Source organism: Passer montanus, unplaced genomic scaffold, assembly GCF_014805655.1.
Source record: "Passer montanus isolate IOZ18808 unplaced genomic scaffold, ASM1480565v1 scaffold314, whole genome shotgun sequence".
Classification (NCBI taxonomy): domain Eukaryota; kingdom Metazoa; phylum Chordata; class Aves; order Passeriformes; family Passeridae; genus Passer; species Passer montanus.
The window spans coordinates 11,552-30,603 of NW_024367864.1; the positions used below are offsets into that span (position 1 = coordinate 11,552).

Genomic DNA, 19,052 nt, shown 5'->3' on the forward strand with positions numbered 1-19,052 from the left:
GAGTCCCTTGAGAGCTCTGTACTGACACTCAGTGGGGCTCATTAATACTTTGAGATACTCAAGGTGTTTAAGCTACTTTGGATTTTCTCTTCCACACTGAGTCTCTGAGAAGTTTTTTGTGGAATCCTGGCAACCAGTTCTCTCCTCCAAGGAGTCCATGAGGAGCCTGTGTTGGGGATGGATCTTAGTGGGACCCATAATACTTTGAGACACTTTGGGCGTTTCCTCTGATACTGACTCTTGGAATGCTTTGTGCAATCTTCTCTCAGGCCCTGAGATTCAACGCTCAGCTCCAAATACTCCACAGACCACAGGGCTCACAAGCAGTCCTGACAAACCATGCCTCTGCCTTGACTTCCCCCTGCTCTAATGCATTTCATCAAGAAGGTTTCTGTAGTGGTTTTGGTTCGCCAATTTGAAATTTCTTGGCCCATGCACCAATTACTTCGGTGGGTTCAGTGCATCCAGTGCACTCACTGCAATATTCTTACTGATTTTCTGCTGTGAGATAGGTTTAGGAGAAAGGCAAAGTAGACTCAAAACTTTAAAAGGGTATTAAGAAAAGTTTATTAATAGTAACTAAAAGAATATTAAGAATCATAACAAAATGTTCAGAATACTTCTCTTCTCCATACAACCTTTTATTTTTTACTAACAATGTAAAGAGGCAAAACCTAAAATTTTGAGTGAGTTTACCACCTCTAGAATAGTCTCTCTTCAGTTCACTTAGGGAGAGGAGTCTCTCTTTCATGTTATGGCTACTTCTCCATAAGAAAAGTGTTACCTCGTGGCTCTCAATTTCCATGAATAGCAGCTGCCCGGAAAATCTGTAATGGTAAAGTCCCTCCCAGTTATTCATTGTTTAGGAGAAAGGCAAAGCAGGCTCAAAACTTTAAAAGGGTATTAAGAAAAGTTTATTAATAGTAACTAAAAGAATATTAAGAATCATAACAAAATGTTCAGAATACTTCTCTTCTCCATACAACCTTTTATTTTTTACTAACAATGTAAAGAGGCAAAACCTAAAATTTTGAGTGAGTTTACCACCTCTAGAATAGTCTCTCTTCAGTTCACTTAGGGAGAGGAGTCTCTCTTTCATGTTATGGCTACTTCTCCATAAAAAAAGTGTTATCTCGTGGCTCTCAATTTCCATGAATAGCAGCTGCCCGGAAAATCTGTAATGGTAAAGTCCCTCCCAGTTATTCATAGCTTTTCACACAGTTGTGTTTATGGGCCATTTCAATTTACGGAGTATTAGTTTAAAGATGACCTGTTTAAGAGCGAAGGTTCTCTTCATCTATTTCTGAAATCATCTTCATCTCTGAGAACAGAGATCTTCTCTTTCTGGGGGCACAGGATCTCATCACTCTGCTCTCTTTCTCTGTTCAAACTTCTAATGGGATCACAGCTACTTCAACATCTGCTTACTTTAGCATGGAGGCCTTTGCTGAACAAGTCATCTCGCCATACTTTTCAATGTATTATAGGTAAAAGACAGTCTGATGTACCAATTACATCCTTCTCCATAGCTTTACAAGAGTGTTGTGGTGTGTTGTTCAGTTCCATTAGAGCTGATTTGTTCTGTTACCCCTACCTGTTAAATGGTTCGGTCCTGGGATTCCCCTTCCTCCCCTGGTAACCCCTCCCCATATGTGAGAGTTGTCAGTTTGTTATCTCCTCCCCTGTTTCCCTGGATACCTTCTGTTAACCGCTCCCTGAGTTCCTGTCGGTCACCCACTGGCCCCTCCCCTTTTTCCAGAAAGTTCTCCCCTTGGCAGTGGGTGATTGGATCAGGAACAAGAGTCCCTCCCTACTACCTTCCCTATTCTCTAGCCAGCGTGTCTGTTATGATTTTGCTCCCTCCTAAGTTCTCCCTCATTGGTTATTGTATCGTCCTCATCCTATTGTTCCACCCCCTTTATATAGTATTGTATCCCCTTGCTCCTGGTCTTCTCTTGGCTGGCTTCCCTGGAGACAGTAAACATTTGGACTTTGCCCCTGAGAGGAGTCTTTCCTTCACTCTCTTTGCCTGTTTGCTGCTTACTGCTGCCTCCTGCTGAGGCGCTGCCCGGACGCCCCTGGCGCATCTGGGAAGTGCCCCCCCGCTGTCAGCTGCTGTGCCTCAGCTCAGCTGTGCAGTCTCCTCCCCTGCTCGGGGGAGTAGAGGATTTAGACAGCAGCGTGGCACAAGAGAATTTCAGCCCCAAGATCATGGCATTTCCTCATGCCTCCCATCTGGGACCTGACTTCCCTCCTCACTGACCTCAGTATCTTCATGTTGCTCCTCTGCGTACCTGCACTTTGTCCATTTCTCTCACTTGATGGAGGATGGAAGCACTGAAAGAGTTAATATCTCTCCCGGGGCCTGCAGATGGTTCTGTGACCCCAGCCGGGCTGGGTTCTTGCAGCCGGAGCTGTTTTATGATGGAGGTTTCTGCTCCCACTGCGCTGGGGCTGTGTCAGGATGGGCCGCGCTGTGGGGAGGGCCAGGATCTCAGCAGCCAGGCCAGAACACAGCAGCAGCACAGCTGGGGCCGATGGCTTCTCCTCCCCCTGCCCAGGGGTTGCGGGTGAGCCCCAAGGGTGACAGAGTCTTGGCCGAGCCGGCCCGGCCCGGGGCTGCTCCTGGGGCCTGGCAGATCCTGGCTCGGCCTGGGCTGGTGGCAGGGCAGGGCTCGGTAGCGCCCAGGTGTTGGCAACCACAGCCATGCCCTGACCTGTGGCCTCCCCTCCCCTGCCCTGCCCGGCAGCTGATGGGGCCTGGGGGGCTCCCTGGAAAGGGGCCCGGACCCACGTCAGGAGCCGCCCGGCTGAAATGGGGGCTGGGCCAGCCTTGTTACCTCTTTGCCGGCCAGAAGGGAGAGACCCTCCCAGGCTTTCTGATCTTCAACATGTGTCTTCACAGAGGCATGTAGTTTCCTTAGTGGTTTAACAGACTGTCAATTTTCCAAGCTAATTACTGATTGTTTTTTTGTCAGACACAGAGGAAACTGCTAGCAGCTTCTGTTAGAACATCACTTCCATGATGGAAAACCACCACAACAGCACAAGAGCACAGAACTCCTTTGTTCATATGTAGTGGTCATGTGCCCAAGGCCTCAAAACCCCTCCTTAGGACATCTCTGGGTGCTCTCTGAGGTGTTTTGAAATGAAAACATTCAGCTCATACTCTAAAAGAATCACCAGAGGACAGGGCCAGCCTGACCTGCCTCCAAGGTGTTTTGAAATTAAAACATTCAGCTCATACTCTAAAAGAATCACCAGAGGACAGGGCCAGCCTGCCCTGCCTGTCCTGGTAACTTTTTCAGGGAGCAATCCTTGGATATATGGAATCTGGGAGGCCAAATTCCAATTTTGGCGACGGCCCCTGGACATGAAAGCAGTTCTTTTCCATAGGAAGGAAGGAACAGAGACCCAGTGTTTTCCCAGGCAGATGAGAGGTGACCACCTGAGGCCAAGGCCAGCCAGAGCTGGCAGGTGTATTCTGCAAGATATTGTTGCATACTGGAAATTTTTTAGGGAGAATGCCAATTTTGGCAATGGACATCAAAAAGAGGGAGAGTTCTTTTCCATGGCAAGGAAAACACAAAGTTCCAGTGCTCCAGGATCTGATGTGAGGCAGCACTTGACATCCCAACATAAGCCAGACATGTCAGATGGCCCCTGGAAGACCAAGCCAGCCAGGCCTGTTCCATCTTCCCTCCATTCCATGGGGCCCCACAATGTCCTAATGGTCCCTTGCTTCCATGAGGCCCTGAGGTGCCATAATGCCCCCTTGATGACCCGAGGCCCTGAAGGGCCCTAATTGTCTCCATGGTTCCATCAGGCCCCACAGAGCCATAATGGTCTCTGGGTTCCATGAAGCCCCGCTGTGTCCCAGTGATCTCCATGGGAAAGAAAGAATCCAGCCCCAGTGTTGGAGGGGCAGTCACCAGAGGCCAAGGCCAGCCAGACTTGATGGTGCTGGCAGATTTTGCCTGGGATCAACCCTCGGATATACAGAATTTTAGAGGTGGAATCCCAATTTCAGACATGGACACCTGGAGGAAGAAGGATGGTTCTTTACCATAGGAAGGAAAGCACAGAGCCCAAGGGTTTCAAAGGCAGAAGAGGAGAGAGGTGGCTCCTGGGAGCGGCCCCTTGGTTCCATGGGCTCCAGTGGTGCCACAATGATCCCCTTTGGTTCCATGAAGTCCCCACAGTGTCCCAGTGATCTCCATGGGAAAGAAAGAATCCAGCCCCAGTGTTGGAAGGGCAGTCACCAGAGGCCAAGGCCAGCCAGACTTGATGGTGCTGGCAGATTTTGCCTGGGATCAACCCTCGGATATACAGAATTTTAGAGGTGGAATCCCAATTTCAGACATGGACACCTGGAGGAAGAAGGATGGTTCTTTACCATAGGAAGGAAAGCACAGAGCCCAAGGGTTTCAAAGGCAGAAGAGGAGAGAGGTGGCTCCTGGGAGGCCAAGCCAGTCTCACTTGTTTTTCCTGGCAGCTTTTGTAATGGAGGAATCCTTGGATATATGGAATTTGGGAGGAGGAATCTCAACTTTGACCACAGATGCCTTGAGAAGAAGGACGGTTCTTTTCCATAGGAAGGAAAGCACCAACCCCAGTGTTTGGAAAGCAGATGAGAAGCAGCCCCCAAGAGGCCAAGGGCAGCCAGACCCATATGTCCTGGCTGCTTTCACTGGGGAGCAATCCTTGGATCTACAGAGTTTTGAAAGTGGAATCCCAGTTTTGGCCATAGGCACTTGGTCAAGATGGATGATTTGCTCCTACAAAATAGAAAAGTATGAAGTCCAAATGCTCTGGAAGAAGATGAGAGGTGGCCACTCTTAGGTCAAACCAGCCAGACCTGTCTCTCCTGGCACCTTTCATCTAGGAGCTATCCTTGGACATGGGGCATTTTGGAGGTGGAATTTCAATTTTGGTTGTGGGCACCTGGACAGGAAGAAGAGCCCTTTACATTAGGAAGGAAAGCACAGAGCCCCACTATTGGAGTTTGACCAGTGTTACTGACGGGACTGCCTTGGTCTGTCTGGCCTCGGCTGCTGACCAAATAGTGGCACCTGTGGAGTTTTCTCCCCAGAGACGCTATTCAGTTACCTGCGGTCGCAGCTGGGCACGTAGAGACAAGTCCGGACATGCCCCAAGCTCCAGAGCTTGCAGGCTGGAGCTTGCTGTTGAGGGGGTCACTCCTCAGGCCTTCCTGAGCCAGAGAAACCTTTGAGGTGAGGTGAAGAAAGGAGTGGGTCCTGATGGAGAGTTTTTAATCCAGAGTTTTATTTTGGTGGCACGGCCTCTGACTCTTGCAGCAATCCACTGAACTCGCCCAACAGAACCCCTAACTCGTGGTCTGCTTGTCCTTTTACCTGGGGACTGGGGAGGGCGTGGTAACACAGGGACCACCAACCAGGTACAGGGGGAGGAGGTCTCAGGTGAGAGGGGTGGGTGGAGAGCATCTTTTGAACCTGCCAATTGCTTGACGCTCTCCTTGGAATTTCTGGTTGGGTAGACAGTGCCCAGCAGGGGTCAAGGGTAGGGAAAGGAAGGGTGATTGACAGCCCACTTGGGAAAAGAAGTTTCAGGGAGAAACCCAGAGAACTGAGGCAAGCCATGACATCACACCTCAACATCTCCCCACTGTTTCAGAGGCACATGAGTGCCAGCCCTCAGGAAGCCAAGGCCAGCCAGACTTATAACTCTCAACAGCTTTTGTCTGGGAGCTATCCTTGGATATAGGGAATGCTGGAGGCAGATGCCCAATTTTTGCCAATTTGGTGGCTGGTCGAGATGAATGGTTTTGCCTCATAAGAAAGAAAAGCACATGGTCCCAGTGTTTGAAAGTCAGATGAGAGGTGGCCCCCAGGTGGCCAAGGCAGCCAGATCTGTCTGTCCTGGCAGATTTCATCTAGAAACAATCTTTGCATATAAGGAAATTTGGAGAAGGAACCCCAGTTTTGGCCATGGGGCCCTGGAGGAGAAGGACACTTCTCTCTCACAGGAAGGAAAGCCCAGAGCCCCAGTGCTTCAGGGGCAGATGAGAAGCAGCCCTCAACATGCCAAGGTCAGCTGGACCTGTCAGGTTGTCCCCAGGAGGCCCAGCCAGCCAGACCTGTTCCATGTTCCCTTGGTTTTGTGGGACCCCACAGTGTCCCAATGGTCTCCTTGGTTCCATGAGGCCCTTGAGTGTCACAATGTTCCCCTTGCTTCTGCAGTGTCACAATGGGCCTATGCTTCTGTGAGGATTTGCAATGTCACAATGGCCTCATGCTCCCACAAAGCCCTGATGTGTCACCATGGCCCCTCGGCTCCATTCCCCCTCGCTGTGTCACAATTGCTCCTCCGTGACACTATGGGCTCCACAAAGTCACCATGGACCCTTGGTTCCTTGGGGGTCCCACGTTTCACAACGGTCTCCTTGATTCCATGAGGCACTACAGTGTCACAATTGTCTCTTTCTTTCCATGAAGTTCCGTAATGTTACCGTGGTTGCTGTCAGAGGCAGGATGAGATTGATGTACCCAGACACTTTGGGATGCTCGGAAAGCCCGTGTGGGGCCAGGGCCGGGTCAGCCTTGGTCTGTGGTGGGGCACAGCCTTGGTCTCTGGTGCCCCCAGCCCTGGCCTGGCAGAGCTGTCAATCACACAGAAGGGGCTGTGCTAACCCAGCTCTGATTGGCTCAGCTGTCAATCAATCAATCACACACTAGCAGCTGGTGCTACCCTGACTCTGATTGGACAAGCAACTGGCAGCCCACCCCAGGGGCGAGACCATGAAGGCCAAAGGTCTTAAAAGCGAGAGCACGAGGCCAGCCCATGATCTGGATCCTGCCTTCTCCTGGACTTCAGTGGTGCTGGAACCTGAGTGGTTGATTCCTGTGTGTGTGTCTTTCTATAGATCTTCTGCCTTTCTGTTGTTCTCTATATATTTTTCTTCAAATCCTACTTAGCTGGAAAATTTTGGGGTAGTTTAGCATCTTAAGAGTTAAAGGTTTTTAGGTCAAGTGGGCTAAGCGAATGAAGTTAATGCTATGAGAAGAGTTTTATGTTGAAGCGGATGTTATGTTAAACCCTTTGCCAAAGTTCCTTGATTGTCTCTATTTTGCCAGTAAAAATTTCTGTCATTTTCACCTCTTAGCTCAGTTGGTTAGAGCATGGTGCTGGTATCACCGAGGTTGTGGGTTCAATCCCTGTGTGGGCCATTCACTGAAGAGCTGGACTTGATGATCCTTGGAGGTCCTTCCTGCCAAGAATATTCTTTGCATCTGGCCATGTTGAGTATATCTGGTTGCTGTTTCTCCTGTGCACCAAACTCAAGGAAAGGAACCCTTCGATTTCCCCCAGCATTTCAGTGTTCTGGGGGGTTCCAGCCCTGCAGGCTCACAATGGCCTCTTGTTTCCATGAGGCCCCAAAGTGTCTGGCCCCAACCACTGGCCCCTTGGTTCCTTGAGGATCTGATGGACTCAGCCCCAAATCCACCATGGGAATCATTAAAATACAGAAAGCCCTTGGGGCTCTTTCTCTTCCTTCAGTGCTCTTCAAGTCTTCAGGGCTTGTGCAGCTGACTGGAGTCAGTTTGGAGTTATATTAAGGAGGAAGATTTCAAACTACACCTCATGACTTTTTTCTTTTAATCAAGTGAGATGTTGAGTGCCAGCAAGGTAAGCCTCCCCAAGCTACAAGGTCTGCCTTTGATGTGTGAAGGGATACCAGGCCATGCTACATCCCTGCAAATAAGAAACACATCCTGTGGCAACTGAAGTGGGTAGCTACCGGACCAAGAAATTATGGAAAAGGTGCAATTACACCATTGGTTCTGTTTTTTGTAAGTGGGATGATATGGGGAGATGTCTCTCCTGATAGTTTCTTTTTCTCTTGTAATTTTGGGTCTTTCACCTTCTTCCCATTTCAGACGGTAATAAAACCTTACACAAAAGTCCATTTTTACAGAGTTGAGAATTTTTACCTCCTGGAGTTCAAGTGCTGCATGCAGAAGCTTCTGGGTCCATTAGTCCCAAGCATCGGACAGGTTGCACTTGCATTTGCCTTTAGGATTGTCATCTCTCACACTGGGGGTGGAATTGTCAGTTATTAGCCAGACATCTGTAGGCAACCCTACTAGAAAGGTGCAGAAGGGGTCATCAGGGCTAACAACAGGCACAGGGTGTCTTGTTTCATGGCTTTTGCTAGAGGTATCCATATGTTGTGCTTTGGTTGTGGAGCTACCCATCCACTCGTGAGGAGCACGGTTGCAAACAGGCTGAGGAAGGTGAGTAGAAGCTTCTTATGTGTCATCTTCAAAAGAATTGTCTAGTCCAGGTACTAGAGTCGCTGTCTGGTGGTTTTTGTCCTGGGGTGGACTTGGGGGTTCCTTTGGTGAATCCACGCTCAGTGGCTGCAGGTAGGGCTTGATGTTCTTAGCTGGGACACACGAAGGTCCTTTACCATGAATGGTCTTGTTGTAGCAGTTTGGTCTTCAGGTCCTTTGATGTTGAAGAGTTCTGCACTTTGGAAACTATCACTGTCACCTCTGATCCTGGACAATGTTCCCGCATTAGCTCTGAGCACCCAGTTAGGAGGCCACTTGGAACGTGAGATACTTGTCACATCTGCTCCCATGTCCACAAGCCCTATCAAAACAATATGTTCATTGGTAAGTTCCAGAGTGCAGGCGATTTTTGGTTGATCATGACTTATCACCTGGGTCCACATCACTAGTGAAGCGTCACCAGCATCCATTTCAAGGAGTAATATGGCTTGGGCAATTGTTAGTTGTTGGGGTGTAAAACAAGGTGGGTCAGGAGACAGGTCCAACACTGTAATTTCTTTTTGTGAGACGACTGAGAGTACAGATGACAGTGTGAAAAATCCATCAGTCCTTGATCAGCAGTTTCCAAAGATTAATAGTTCACCAATCTTCAGGCCCCATCTGTCCTGTGGATATTGCATGGACAAAATAGTCAGTTAAAACTATTACAAGCAATGCAGACTTTGCACTCACCAACTCCTATTTTGCGCCTGGTGATAAGGTGTTTGGCAACTGGGAGATGAGGTGCTGGACTTCAGTGCTATGGGATCTGTCAGGGATGTTTGTGTTATTTGACCCTCGGTGATTGTAGGCATCATCACCTTCAACATTTGTGTCATAGCGTGAGGCCACCTTGCACTCAGGTGGTATTTTTTTGATGGCTGCTTGGTGTAGTTACCTTTTTAGAAATTCCGCTTAATTTGATGTTGATTTCCATTAGGGAGTGGATACCCCCCTCCCCTGGTGACAATCTTTTCTAAAATGTCTTTGTTGACCATACTGGAAGCATATTTTGGTAGATGTTGCTGGGGTCCTGTAGATGTTGCTGGGGTCCCTTAAAGGGGGAATTGCATGGCCACTAGGGCCTCTGTAACTCCTTGCCCAATGGCCTGGGCTTGTACGGCCGCTACATGTTCTGTTGTCCTGAGGCAATTACAGCCTCAATCATCGGCAAGATTGTGGGTTCTGGCTCTAGTGGAAGGGCATGCAGCCCTTTCTTACATTCCGGGTTGGCATTGGCTACCCCTAATGAGTTTAGTAATTAATTTTGAGTCTTTTCATCCCAGACTTGTTTCTCTAGTGCCTGTTTAAGGTGATCAATAAATTTCATGTAAGGGTCTCCAGGTTCTTGACTTATGTTTACATAGTCCAAACTGGGGGTGCTACCATCCGGTACCTGGATTAAAGCTTTCAAAGCCATCTCTTTTGTATCATCCAGTACTTCTCTGGGGATACCTGCTGCTTGATCATCTGGCAGGCTGTGGTGTTATTTTCCAGCTAGATGGTTGATTGTCAATTCCACCCTTGCCTCATTATAAGCATAGTCTGCTACAAATTGATTTAGTAAACACTTCCATCTCCCTTCCCACACGGTATATTCTGTAGGTGACAACAACATAGCCATAATATATTTTAAATCGTAGGGGGTTAAGACATGTGCTGTAAACATTGGCCCTCATTAGGCTGTTAAAATAAGGTGAGTCCCTCCCATGCTCATTAGCTGCCCTGTGGAAGCCCAGGGCACCAGGAATATTTCTCTCTCTGCTCTGCCATGTCCTGATCCCCAGGGGAGCACTGACTTTGACCCTGATTCATGGAGAAAGTTTTCTAGAATTCAAGATAGATTAGAGTCTACAAAAGTGTGAAATAGATTATAGAGAGTAGTGTAGGTGCATCACTTGCTGAGAAATTTAGGTTTTGGGATTTTTAGTATGTTGTGGGTGGAAGCAAGATGGAGGGCACAGGGTGTTGTCCTGGGTTTCTTCTTCATGCTTCTTCTTCCTTCTTCTTCATGGGTTTGGGTGGCATTTTGTAATTGGGCAGAAAAGTCTGCGTTGCAGGCCCTTTGGGAGCAGTTATTGGGTTAAAAGGGAACATAATCTAGGTGTCAGTTCTTAATTGAATAGTTTCATCTTAAAAGACCTTGTAACAAGAGATTGTTGGCCATTTTTTGCCTTCTAATGAAAAGCTGCTGAACTCACAGTAGTGAGACTGTTTTACAGATAAGAAATAATAAACACTTGAGTCTGAACATGAACTACTGTCTCAAGTGCTTTCAATCCAGACACAGAGAAACCAACAACTGGGACCCCCACACTGAGGAATGGCCTTACGAGTGTGGGGAATGTGGGAAGAGCTTCAGCTGCAGGTCCCACTTGATCTGCCACTGGAGGATCCACACTGGGGAACAGCCATACAAATGTGAGGATTGTAGGATGACCTTCAGCCAGAGGCCCCAGCTGATCATTCACCAAATGATCCACACTGGGGAGAGGCCCTATGAGTGTCCTGAGAGTGGGAAGAGGTTTCACACCAGATCCCATCTCCTCCAGCACCAGTGGATTCACACTGATGAGAGGCCCTTACGCTGCCCCGACTGCAGGAAGGGCTTCAAGCACAGCTCCACCCTCGTCACCCACCAGCACATCCACACTGGGGAGAGGCTCTATGACCAGACACCAATGCAGCCACCAGTAAGGGAAGTTCTGCATGTGTTCTGACTGTAGGAAGAGCTCCCTGCACTGCTCCAACTCCATCCCTCACAGGAGAACCCATGTTGCACAGAGCCCTGGTGACCCACATTCCCTGAGATCCATGTTGGGAAGACACCTGGATGGTTATCCTTTTGGTTTGGCCCTAATTTTCTTCTGATTTGTCTTTGTTGCTTAAAAACATCTGAAATAAGACTAAAAAGAAAGTAAATTATCAAAATGTCTAAAGTCCCATCATTCAACAGGTGTTTCAGGTGCAATTTATGGTTTGGAGACATATTCTGGGGGATTTCTGCATTCATGAGGGATTTCAGAAAGTGTTCTCCATATCTTTGCAATCCAAAAGTCAAGATGGATTGACCTGTCACCTCAAAATGACTCAATACCACTAAAAATACCAAAAACACAATTGTACCCCAAAAGGGCTCAATCCCACCTCAAATTGCCTTGTTCCCTCCTCAAAAATACTCAGTCCCCTGTAAAACTTACTCAGTTCCACAGCCTCCAGGGTGAGATGGGGTTGGAATGAGATTGGGACATCCAGATTTGAGGGTATGGCTTGGGGATTGTGTGGGATGTATTTTGATAGTAAATAAAACTTCCAGAATTATTGATTTCTGTCCCATTCATTTTCCGTCAGTTCCATTTCTGTTTTCAGAGTGCCACATTCTCAGTTGATTGTGTTTGTGGCCTCCTTTCTCTCCTGCCTCTCTTTGCCTGCTCTGTTTCTCTCTCAGTGTCCCCCTTGACCCAGGGCAGCTCCCACAAAGACCCTGCCCTGATTTAATTCCTCATACACAAGCTACAACAACCATGGGTGAAGTTATGAAGGCTGGCAGTGAAATGTCACTGTAAGATCTTGCTCCACTTGGCTTTTGGCACCTTCTTAAGAGTTTTGCCTTTGAGGGCAGGAACATCTTTTCCTGGCTGGGAACTGGAATTCCAGGCCCTGGGAGTGTGTGCCATGGATCCCAGAGGGGCATTCCCGAGGCTGCCAGGGTGCTGCTCCTGCCGTGCCTCCCAATGAGCTGTGCAGGGCCAGGGGACAAGGTCCAGCAGCTCTGTTGGTTCTGCAGTGCCTCAATGGCCCCTGGTTCCATGAGTTTCTGTACTGCCAGCAGCGCTTCCTTGGTTCCCATGATGCCCTGCTGTGTCACCATGGATATTTGGTGCCATGAAGTTCTTCAGTGTCACACTGGCCTACCTCGCTCCATGAGCTCCCGCAGTGTCACAGTGGCCTCCTTGGATGGGCAGTGTCACCAGGGACCATTGGCTCCATGCAGCCCCACTGGGTCACCATGGACTCCTTGGTTCCATGAGGTTCTGGGGGTGTCTCCATGGATCCACAGTGTCACAATGGACCACTGGATCCACGTGGCCCTGCTGTGTCACCATGGCCCCTTGGTTCCATGAGACCCCAGTGTCACAATTGACTCCTTGCTTTCACATACCCCCTTCAAAATGGCCCCTTCATTCCAAGAAGAACACAAAAGTTTTGTAGAAACATTGAGCAAATCCTGCTTAGCACACCTGGGAACATCTGTTTGCATTCAAAAGAGAGGTTAAAGGTGATGATGGCACCAGCAGCTTCCATCTGCAACAGAGATCCAAGGAAAGGACAGGGACAGTGAATTCAGCTGCAAGACTCAGAGAATTCTGCTTCCAGAGATCATTTCTGCTTACACTGTTTCTTGGAAACAAGAGGCCATTGTGAGCCTGTAGGTCTTGTAACACCCCAGAACACTGAAATGCTGGGGGGAACCAAAGGCTCCTTTCCTTGAGTTTGGTGCACAGGAGAAACAAGAACCAGATATTCTCAACATGGGCAGATGCAAAGAATATTCTTGGTAGGACAGGACCCACAAGGATCATCAAGTCCAGCTCTGAAGTGAATGGCCCACACAAGGATTGAACCCACTATCTCAGTTATCCAAAAACGTTCCACGTAAGTAGGATTACAAGGAGAAGAAATAGAGAACAACAGAAAGACAGACAATCGATAGATATGCATGTAAGTATCAACAGTTCTGTTTCCATTGTTACTAACAGAAGAACCCCAGCAGAAGGCAGGATCCAGACCATGGGCTGGCCTCGTGCTCCAGCCTTTAATCCCCTGGACCTTCATTGGCCCGCCCCTGGGGTGGGACTGCCAGTGGCTTGCCCAATCAGAGTCAGGGAAGGCATCAGCTGCTAGTGTGTGATTGATTGGCAGCTTAGCCAATCAGAGCTGGGTTAGCTGTGTGATTGACAGCTCTGCCAGGGTGGGGGATGTCAGTGCCAGGTGGGCCATGTCAGACATGGTGAGGCTGGGGGTGAGGAGCAGCTTGTCCAAACAGGGTCAGCCCAAAGGGGGCTCGTTCTTCTCTGTGCCAAGACCTCCTAAGGAGACATTCAGCATCAAGATCACCTGGGGAATGCTTCTATCAGCTCTTCTCTGAACTGGAACATAAAAAATACTGCATTGAGTAAACAAGAAAAGTCATGAGGTGCACTTTGAAATCTTCCTCTTTAACAGAACTTCAAACTGACTCCAATCAGCTGCACAAGCCCTGGACAATTGGAAGACAATTGAAGGAAGAGAAAGAACCCTCGAGGTCTTTCTGTATGTTAATGATCCCCACAGTGGATTTGTGGCTGAATCTAGGACCCTCAGGCACTGAGAGAAGGATGAAGAAGCTGCTCAAGGAGTCAGAAGCAAAACTCCAAGTCCCCTGGAGCATGGCTGGGCCCCAGTGAGGGCAGGAAGTGCCAAAGGCTCCCCAGGGACTGCTGAGAGCAAAGCCATTGTGACATTGCAAGACCTCATGGAATCCATGAGAACATTGTGACATTGTGGAGACTCATTAAATCAAGGGAACATAGAACAAGTCTACCTGGTTTAGCCTCCTGGGGGCTGTCTGACAGGTCCCACTGAATTTGGCATGTCAAGGGCCACTTCCCATCTGACTGTGAAGCACTAGGGCTCTGTGCTTTCATTCCTATGGAAAAGAAATGTTTTTCTTGTCTAGGTGGCCATGGCCAAAATTGGAATTCTGCCTCTAAAATTCCCTATATCCCATGCTTACTCCCAGACCAAATCTGCCAATACAGTCAAGTCTGGCTAGCCTTGGCCTCTGGTGACTGCCTCTCATCTGCCACTGCACCACTGGGGCTCAGTTCTTTCCTTCCTGTGGAGACCACTGCGACAATGCGGTGCGTTGTGGAGCCAAAGGGCATTGTTACACTGTAGGAACTTGTGGAAACAAAGGGATCATTGTGACATGTGGCCACATGAGTCCAAAAGCTCTCCTTGAGGGCTGCCCCAGGCTAGCTCTTTGGCACACGAGCCACAGTGAGGCGGGGCACTCTCCTCGGTTCCGCTTGTCAGTTGTGCAATTGTATTCCTGACATCCTTGGCCTTAGATGTCAAGTTCAGACAGGAGAGCCCCTCAAACTATTTATCAAGGGGGTCTGGGGAAAACAGAAATTGGACACAAACTGAGGCTGGCACGGAGCCGAGCAAGGTAAACTCAAGGGGTTCAGAATCTGAATGATTTAATTTGGGGAGGAGATTTCTCCAGACAAGGTTAGGGTTAATTCCAGGGGAGAGGTAACTTTCTAATGGGCAAGGAGTTTCAGGGAACTGTTGAGAGGGGGAGGAAACTCATCTAGGTTTGAAGGGATCCCCACAAGGCAGATCGACAAGGGGTCTGCTGCTGAAACGGTGGTCAAACAAAGAAGATCCTGGCCAAGGACCTTGGTGAGCGCTTTCCAGATGTGAACTTTTGGCTGGGGGATGATCCACATATCAACAGGTGGTATGGTGGACCAGATGAAAGCCAGGATGACGGTGATCCAAAGCCAGATGAGGGCCATTAGGTTTGGGTTTACTGGAAAAGAAGCAGAATCAGTGAGTACAATGCAAAAAAAGGGGGGTGGTTCTACTCCAGGTTTTTGCACAAACTTCAAGCATGAGTTGCAAGGTGGGGGGGGCGTTCTAATGGAAGGCTGAGGATGGCCACCTTACACCTGGGATTGGTGTTAGCTGATGCCATCTCAGATAAAATCTCTTGACAAGCCTCCTCACCCCAAACCTGCAACTCCACTGCCTTCCAGAGGCATTATACAAAGGTTGTAAAAGGCTCAGATGGAGACTGAAAAATTTTAGAGTATGTTAACAAGCGAGCCTCAACTTGCAAAGCGAGGAATGCCTTTTCAGCCAACTACACGGCTTCTTTTAAAGCCTCTCGAGGTTGTACTTCGGCTTGAACCTGCCCTTGTGCCCAGTTTGTCAGGCCACAAAGATGATCAATAGAGATGGGCTCTCCTTTCAAGTCTGCACCAGTCTGGGAATTCTCCCACAGAGTCGGGAGGATTTCCCTAGCTGCCTTTTTCCATACTCCCTCCAACATGGTGTACTTGGTGGGATTGAGGAGGGAGGAAAACAAATGTTTGAGATTGGCCGGGGTTACCTCTGACTCCGTGAGAGTGGCCCTTAAGATTCCCCAGAAATGTTCACTATCTCTACCAAAATCTTTTTGGGCCTTGCAAAGTTCTTTAATTACGTGGTGCAGAAACTGGGGTCCATTGGACTCGTGTCCTGCCCTCCCTCTCCAGATGGTATGAGACTGGAGCGGCTGATATTGTGGGCATTGGCTCCAGTTTCCGGTGTCCCACCTCTTGCCCCCCACAAGCCAAAGCATGGGAACCAGAAAGAGGAGGGGGGGGGGAGGAGCTAAGGGACTAGGCGGGGAGACCTGATGCCTGATGTTCCAGTTTCCACCTCAGGGATGTAACATGGAGCAGGGATTTCGGAGGAGGGACTGGCAGAGGGACAAGGGAAGGAGCAGGGGAATGGGAGGAGTCTAAATAAGAAAGGGGTTGTTTAAGTTAAAAAGATGTGGCTCAAAGTAAACGAAAGGGGCTCAGAACGCCCCAACCCTTCAACAATTGAAAGGATCTGGGGTAGAGAGACAGGGGAACAAGAAGGAAAGAAAGGGAGAGGAGACCACTTACAGTCTCAGGCACAGAATTCAACGTTGTTTTGACTCAGACCCCCTCTCAGTAAAAATGCGGTGTTAGGTGAACAAAAGTCCAAATGTGTCCTGTCAGGGGAAGACTCCTCGGGTGCAGGAGCTGCCTCCCCGAGCCTCCGTGAGTGACACCCACCAGATGGGTCTGCTCCTACTGGAGGAAGTTTCGCAGACAGGTGGTCTCAAGAGGTAGCTCCCACAGCAGGTCCAGATGCAGATCTGCAGGAGCCCAGAGTCCACTTTCCACAGGGTCCAGCGATGAACTCAGGGAGACCGACAAGGATTGCGGGGTAGGAGACAACCTGGGTAGAACCATTACACAACCACAGGGGCGAGTGAAACAAACCAACTTACAATATACAACTTAACATAACTAAGAACCTGAAAAACACAACACAACAGTAAACAATCTCCATATTGCATTCTACTTTAGCACAACACAGGCACAGCAAGAGAGGTAAGAATTATGTTTTCCTTCTTCTCTGCTTGTGTCACAGCTTTGAACATTCACATGTTCAGAAGGCATGTGAATACCACACTCAGGGAGAGAGAGAGTCCCTTTCCTGCCCCTGGCAATGACCTGAGGTGGAAGTGAATGTGATGACAGGGCCATGGCCAGACCCTCATGTTCTTCAATCCCACAACATGTCATTGGCAGGGGCAGGAAAATTAACAGATGTCTTCCCACCATGGGTCACAGGGCTCTTTCCAAAATGGGTCCTCCAATGGGGGAAGAAGCTGGAGCAGTTCATCAATCTCTTCCTGCAGTTGGGGCACTGGCAGGACATCCCTTACCGGTGACTCCTGGCTGGCCAAGTCAGAGCTCTGGGTGAAGCTCTTCCCACATGTGGGGTACTTGTAGGGCCTCTCCCCAGTGTGGATGCGCCGGTGCCTGACGAGGTGGGAGTTTTGCTTGAAGCCCTTCCCGCAGTCGGGGCAGCGGAAGGGCCTCTCATCTGTGTGAATCCGCTCATGCAGGTGGAGGTTGGAGCTGGTCTGAAACCTCTTCCCACACGTGGGGCACTCGTAGGGCCTCTCCCTGGTGTGGATGAGCCGGTGCGTGACAAGGTTGGAGTTGCGCTTGAAGCCCTTCCCACAATCAGGGCAGCAGAAGGGCCTCTTCTCTGAGTGAATCCGCTGGTGCAGGAGGAGACTGGAGCTGCTCTGAAATCTCTTCTGACACTCAGGACACTCATAGGGCCTCTCCCCGGAGTGGATGCGTTGGTGGGTCGCCAGGGTGGATCTGCAGCTGAAGCCCTTCCCACACTCCCCACATTTGTGCGACCATTCCCCGGTGTGGATCATCTGGTGGCGGATTAGGTGGGAGCTCTGCCTGAAGCTCTTCCCACACTCCAAGCACTTGTGGGGCCGCTGGTCTCCATCCCCAGATCCTTGTTGGGGGGAGGAAGGACAGAAAGAGGATGGGAATTGGCTCTGTGCCAGAGGGAAGGGGAAGGAAATTCCCCCAGTTCATCGGTGGCAGGACAGCATTGCCCGTGGTGTTGTCCTGCAGCCAGGGGCCATGCTGGTCTAGGAGATGGAGCAAAGAAAAAGGGGAAAGGGGCACTGACTTCCTCCTCACCTGCCTGCATGTCCCAGGGCATCTTCTTCACAGCCTCTTCCTCCATCTGAGAAAGATTTTGGAATGGGAATCCCCCAGTTCATCGGTGGCAGGACAGCATTGCCCGTGGTGTTGTCCTGCAGCCAGGGGCCATGCTGGTCTAGGAGATGGAGCAAAGAAAAAGGGGAAAGGGGCACTGACTTCCTCCTCACCTGCCTGCATGTCCCAGGGCATCTTTGTCTTCCTCACAACATCCTCCTCCATCTGGCAAAGGTTTTGGGATGTGAAATTCTGTTTTGGGAGGAAAACAAGAGATGAGTGCATTGAGTTTTGTACTAGTTTAAAGGCAAACCAGGAGGAGAGCCTAAGCCAGAATTACAATTTAACAAGAAAATTAAGATTGAGGCAATGATACAGAAATGCTGCCTTAAACTGACAGAATGAGGATATAACCTGGCACCCTGTTAGTCAGGGTGCAGGGCGTTATCAGGGCTGAGCCATGAAGAGATAAAGAACACTGCCCCGCCTGTTTATAACAGTTTGTGAAGATGGTGACTAAAAATATGCATTTGGTTACATCTTACACTGTAACCTGAAACAGTGGGGTAATCCCTGCTGGGGGAGTGAACACCACCCCTCTTATCCAAACTGGCTTAGGTGTAAAACCCCCACCCCAGGAAGGCCACGCACACAGGGGACAATGTCACACTTGCCCTGCCAGGGGAGGTCTCTGTCCCCTTCACTACCTTGCCCTTCCCCCTCTTCTCTCTTTTTCTCTTTCTTTCCATGTCTCTCTCTACCTCACGTTTCCTGTTCAATAAAATCCACTTTGGATTTGGTTTCCTTAGCACCTTAATTGGGGCAGAAGCATCTCTTTGACAATTTTCTTAACCAAACTGCAACATTATTTTGGCACAGTCAGTTTAGACACTGTTCTTTGCCCCCAAGTGCCTTTGACAACAGCATGGTTCCCTCCTCTGAGGAGGTTGTGGTTCTCTCTGGAGAAACTCTTGGAAACTTGGATGCAGCTTCACCTGAGCAACTTATGGGAGAACTGATGAGGAAAAAGGCTGTTGGTGGCTGGGTGACCAGTGGAAAGAAAATATTTTGTTGTCCTTCCTTGAAAAGTTTCTTAAAAACACTGGAAGAAAAGGGAGCAAATGATACCAGCAAGTCTGACAAGGTTCATTCACCCCAAAATAAGGAACACAGGGCTGCTAAAAGTCCCCTCATGAGCCCAGTGCAAGGAGCTAAATTCCTGAATAAATGCCAAATTCACAGGCTTAGGGGCTTTGCCAAATGTGAGAATCATTATTCTCTTCGTCCTTATCACCTTTGTGACAGCCCCACAGTGCTTTTTCTTCCCATTTAGTAATCTGTATTGGGCCCAATTTCCACTTTTTTTTTTTTTTTTTTTTTTTTTTGGGACCCTCCCCGCAGCGGGGCTGGAACT

The 19,052-nt window shown here is 49.1% G+C and overlaps 1 protein-coding gene across 1 annotated transcript in view; it reads right to left on the bottom strand.

The window, feature by feature from the left end:
• Nucleotides 1-19,052, bottom strand: part of LOC120504949 (zinc finger protein 665-like) — a gene marked incomplete at its 3' end in the record, with an annotated part of 63,312 nt that overhangs the window by 11,469 nt on the left and 32,791 nt on the right. Inside the window, 2 exon segments of the mRNA XM_039714930.1 lie at nt 12,557-12,566; nt 16,895-17,402. Of these exon segments, the coding sequence (XP_039570864.1) occupies nt 12,557-12,566; nt 16,895-17,402 (518 nt within the window).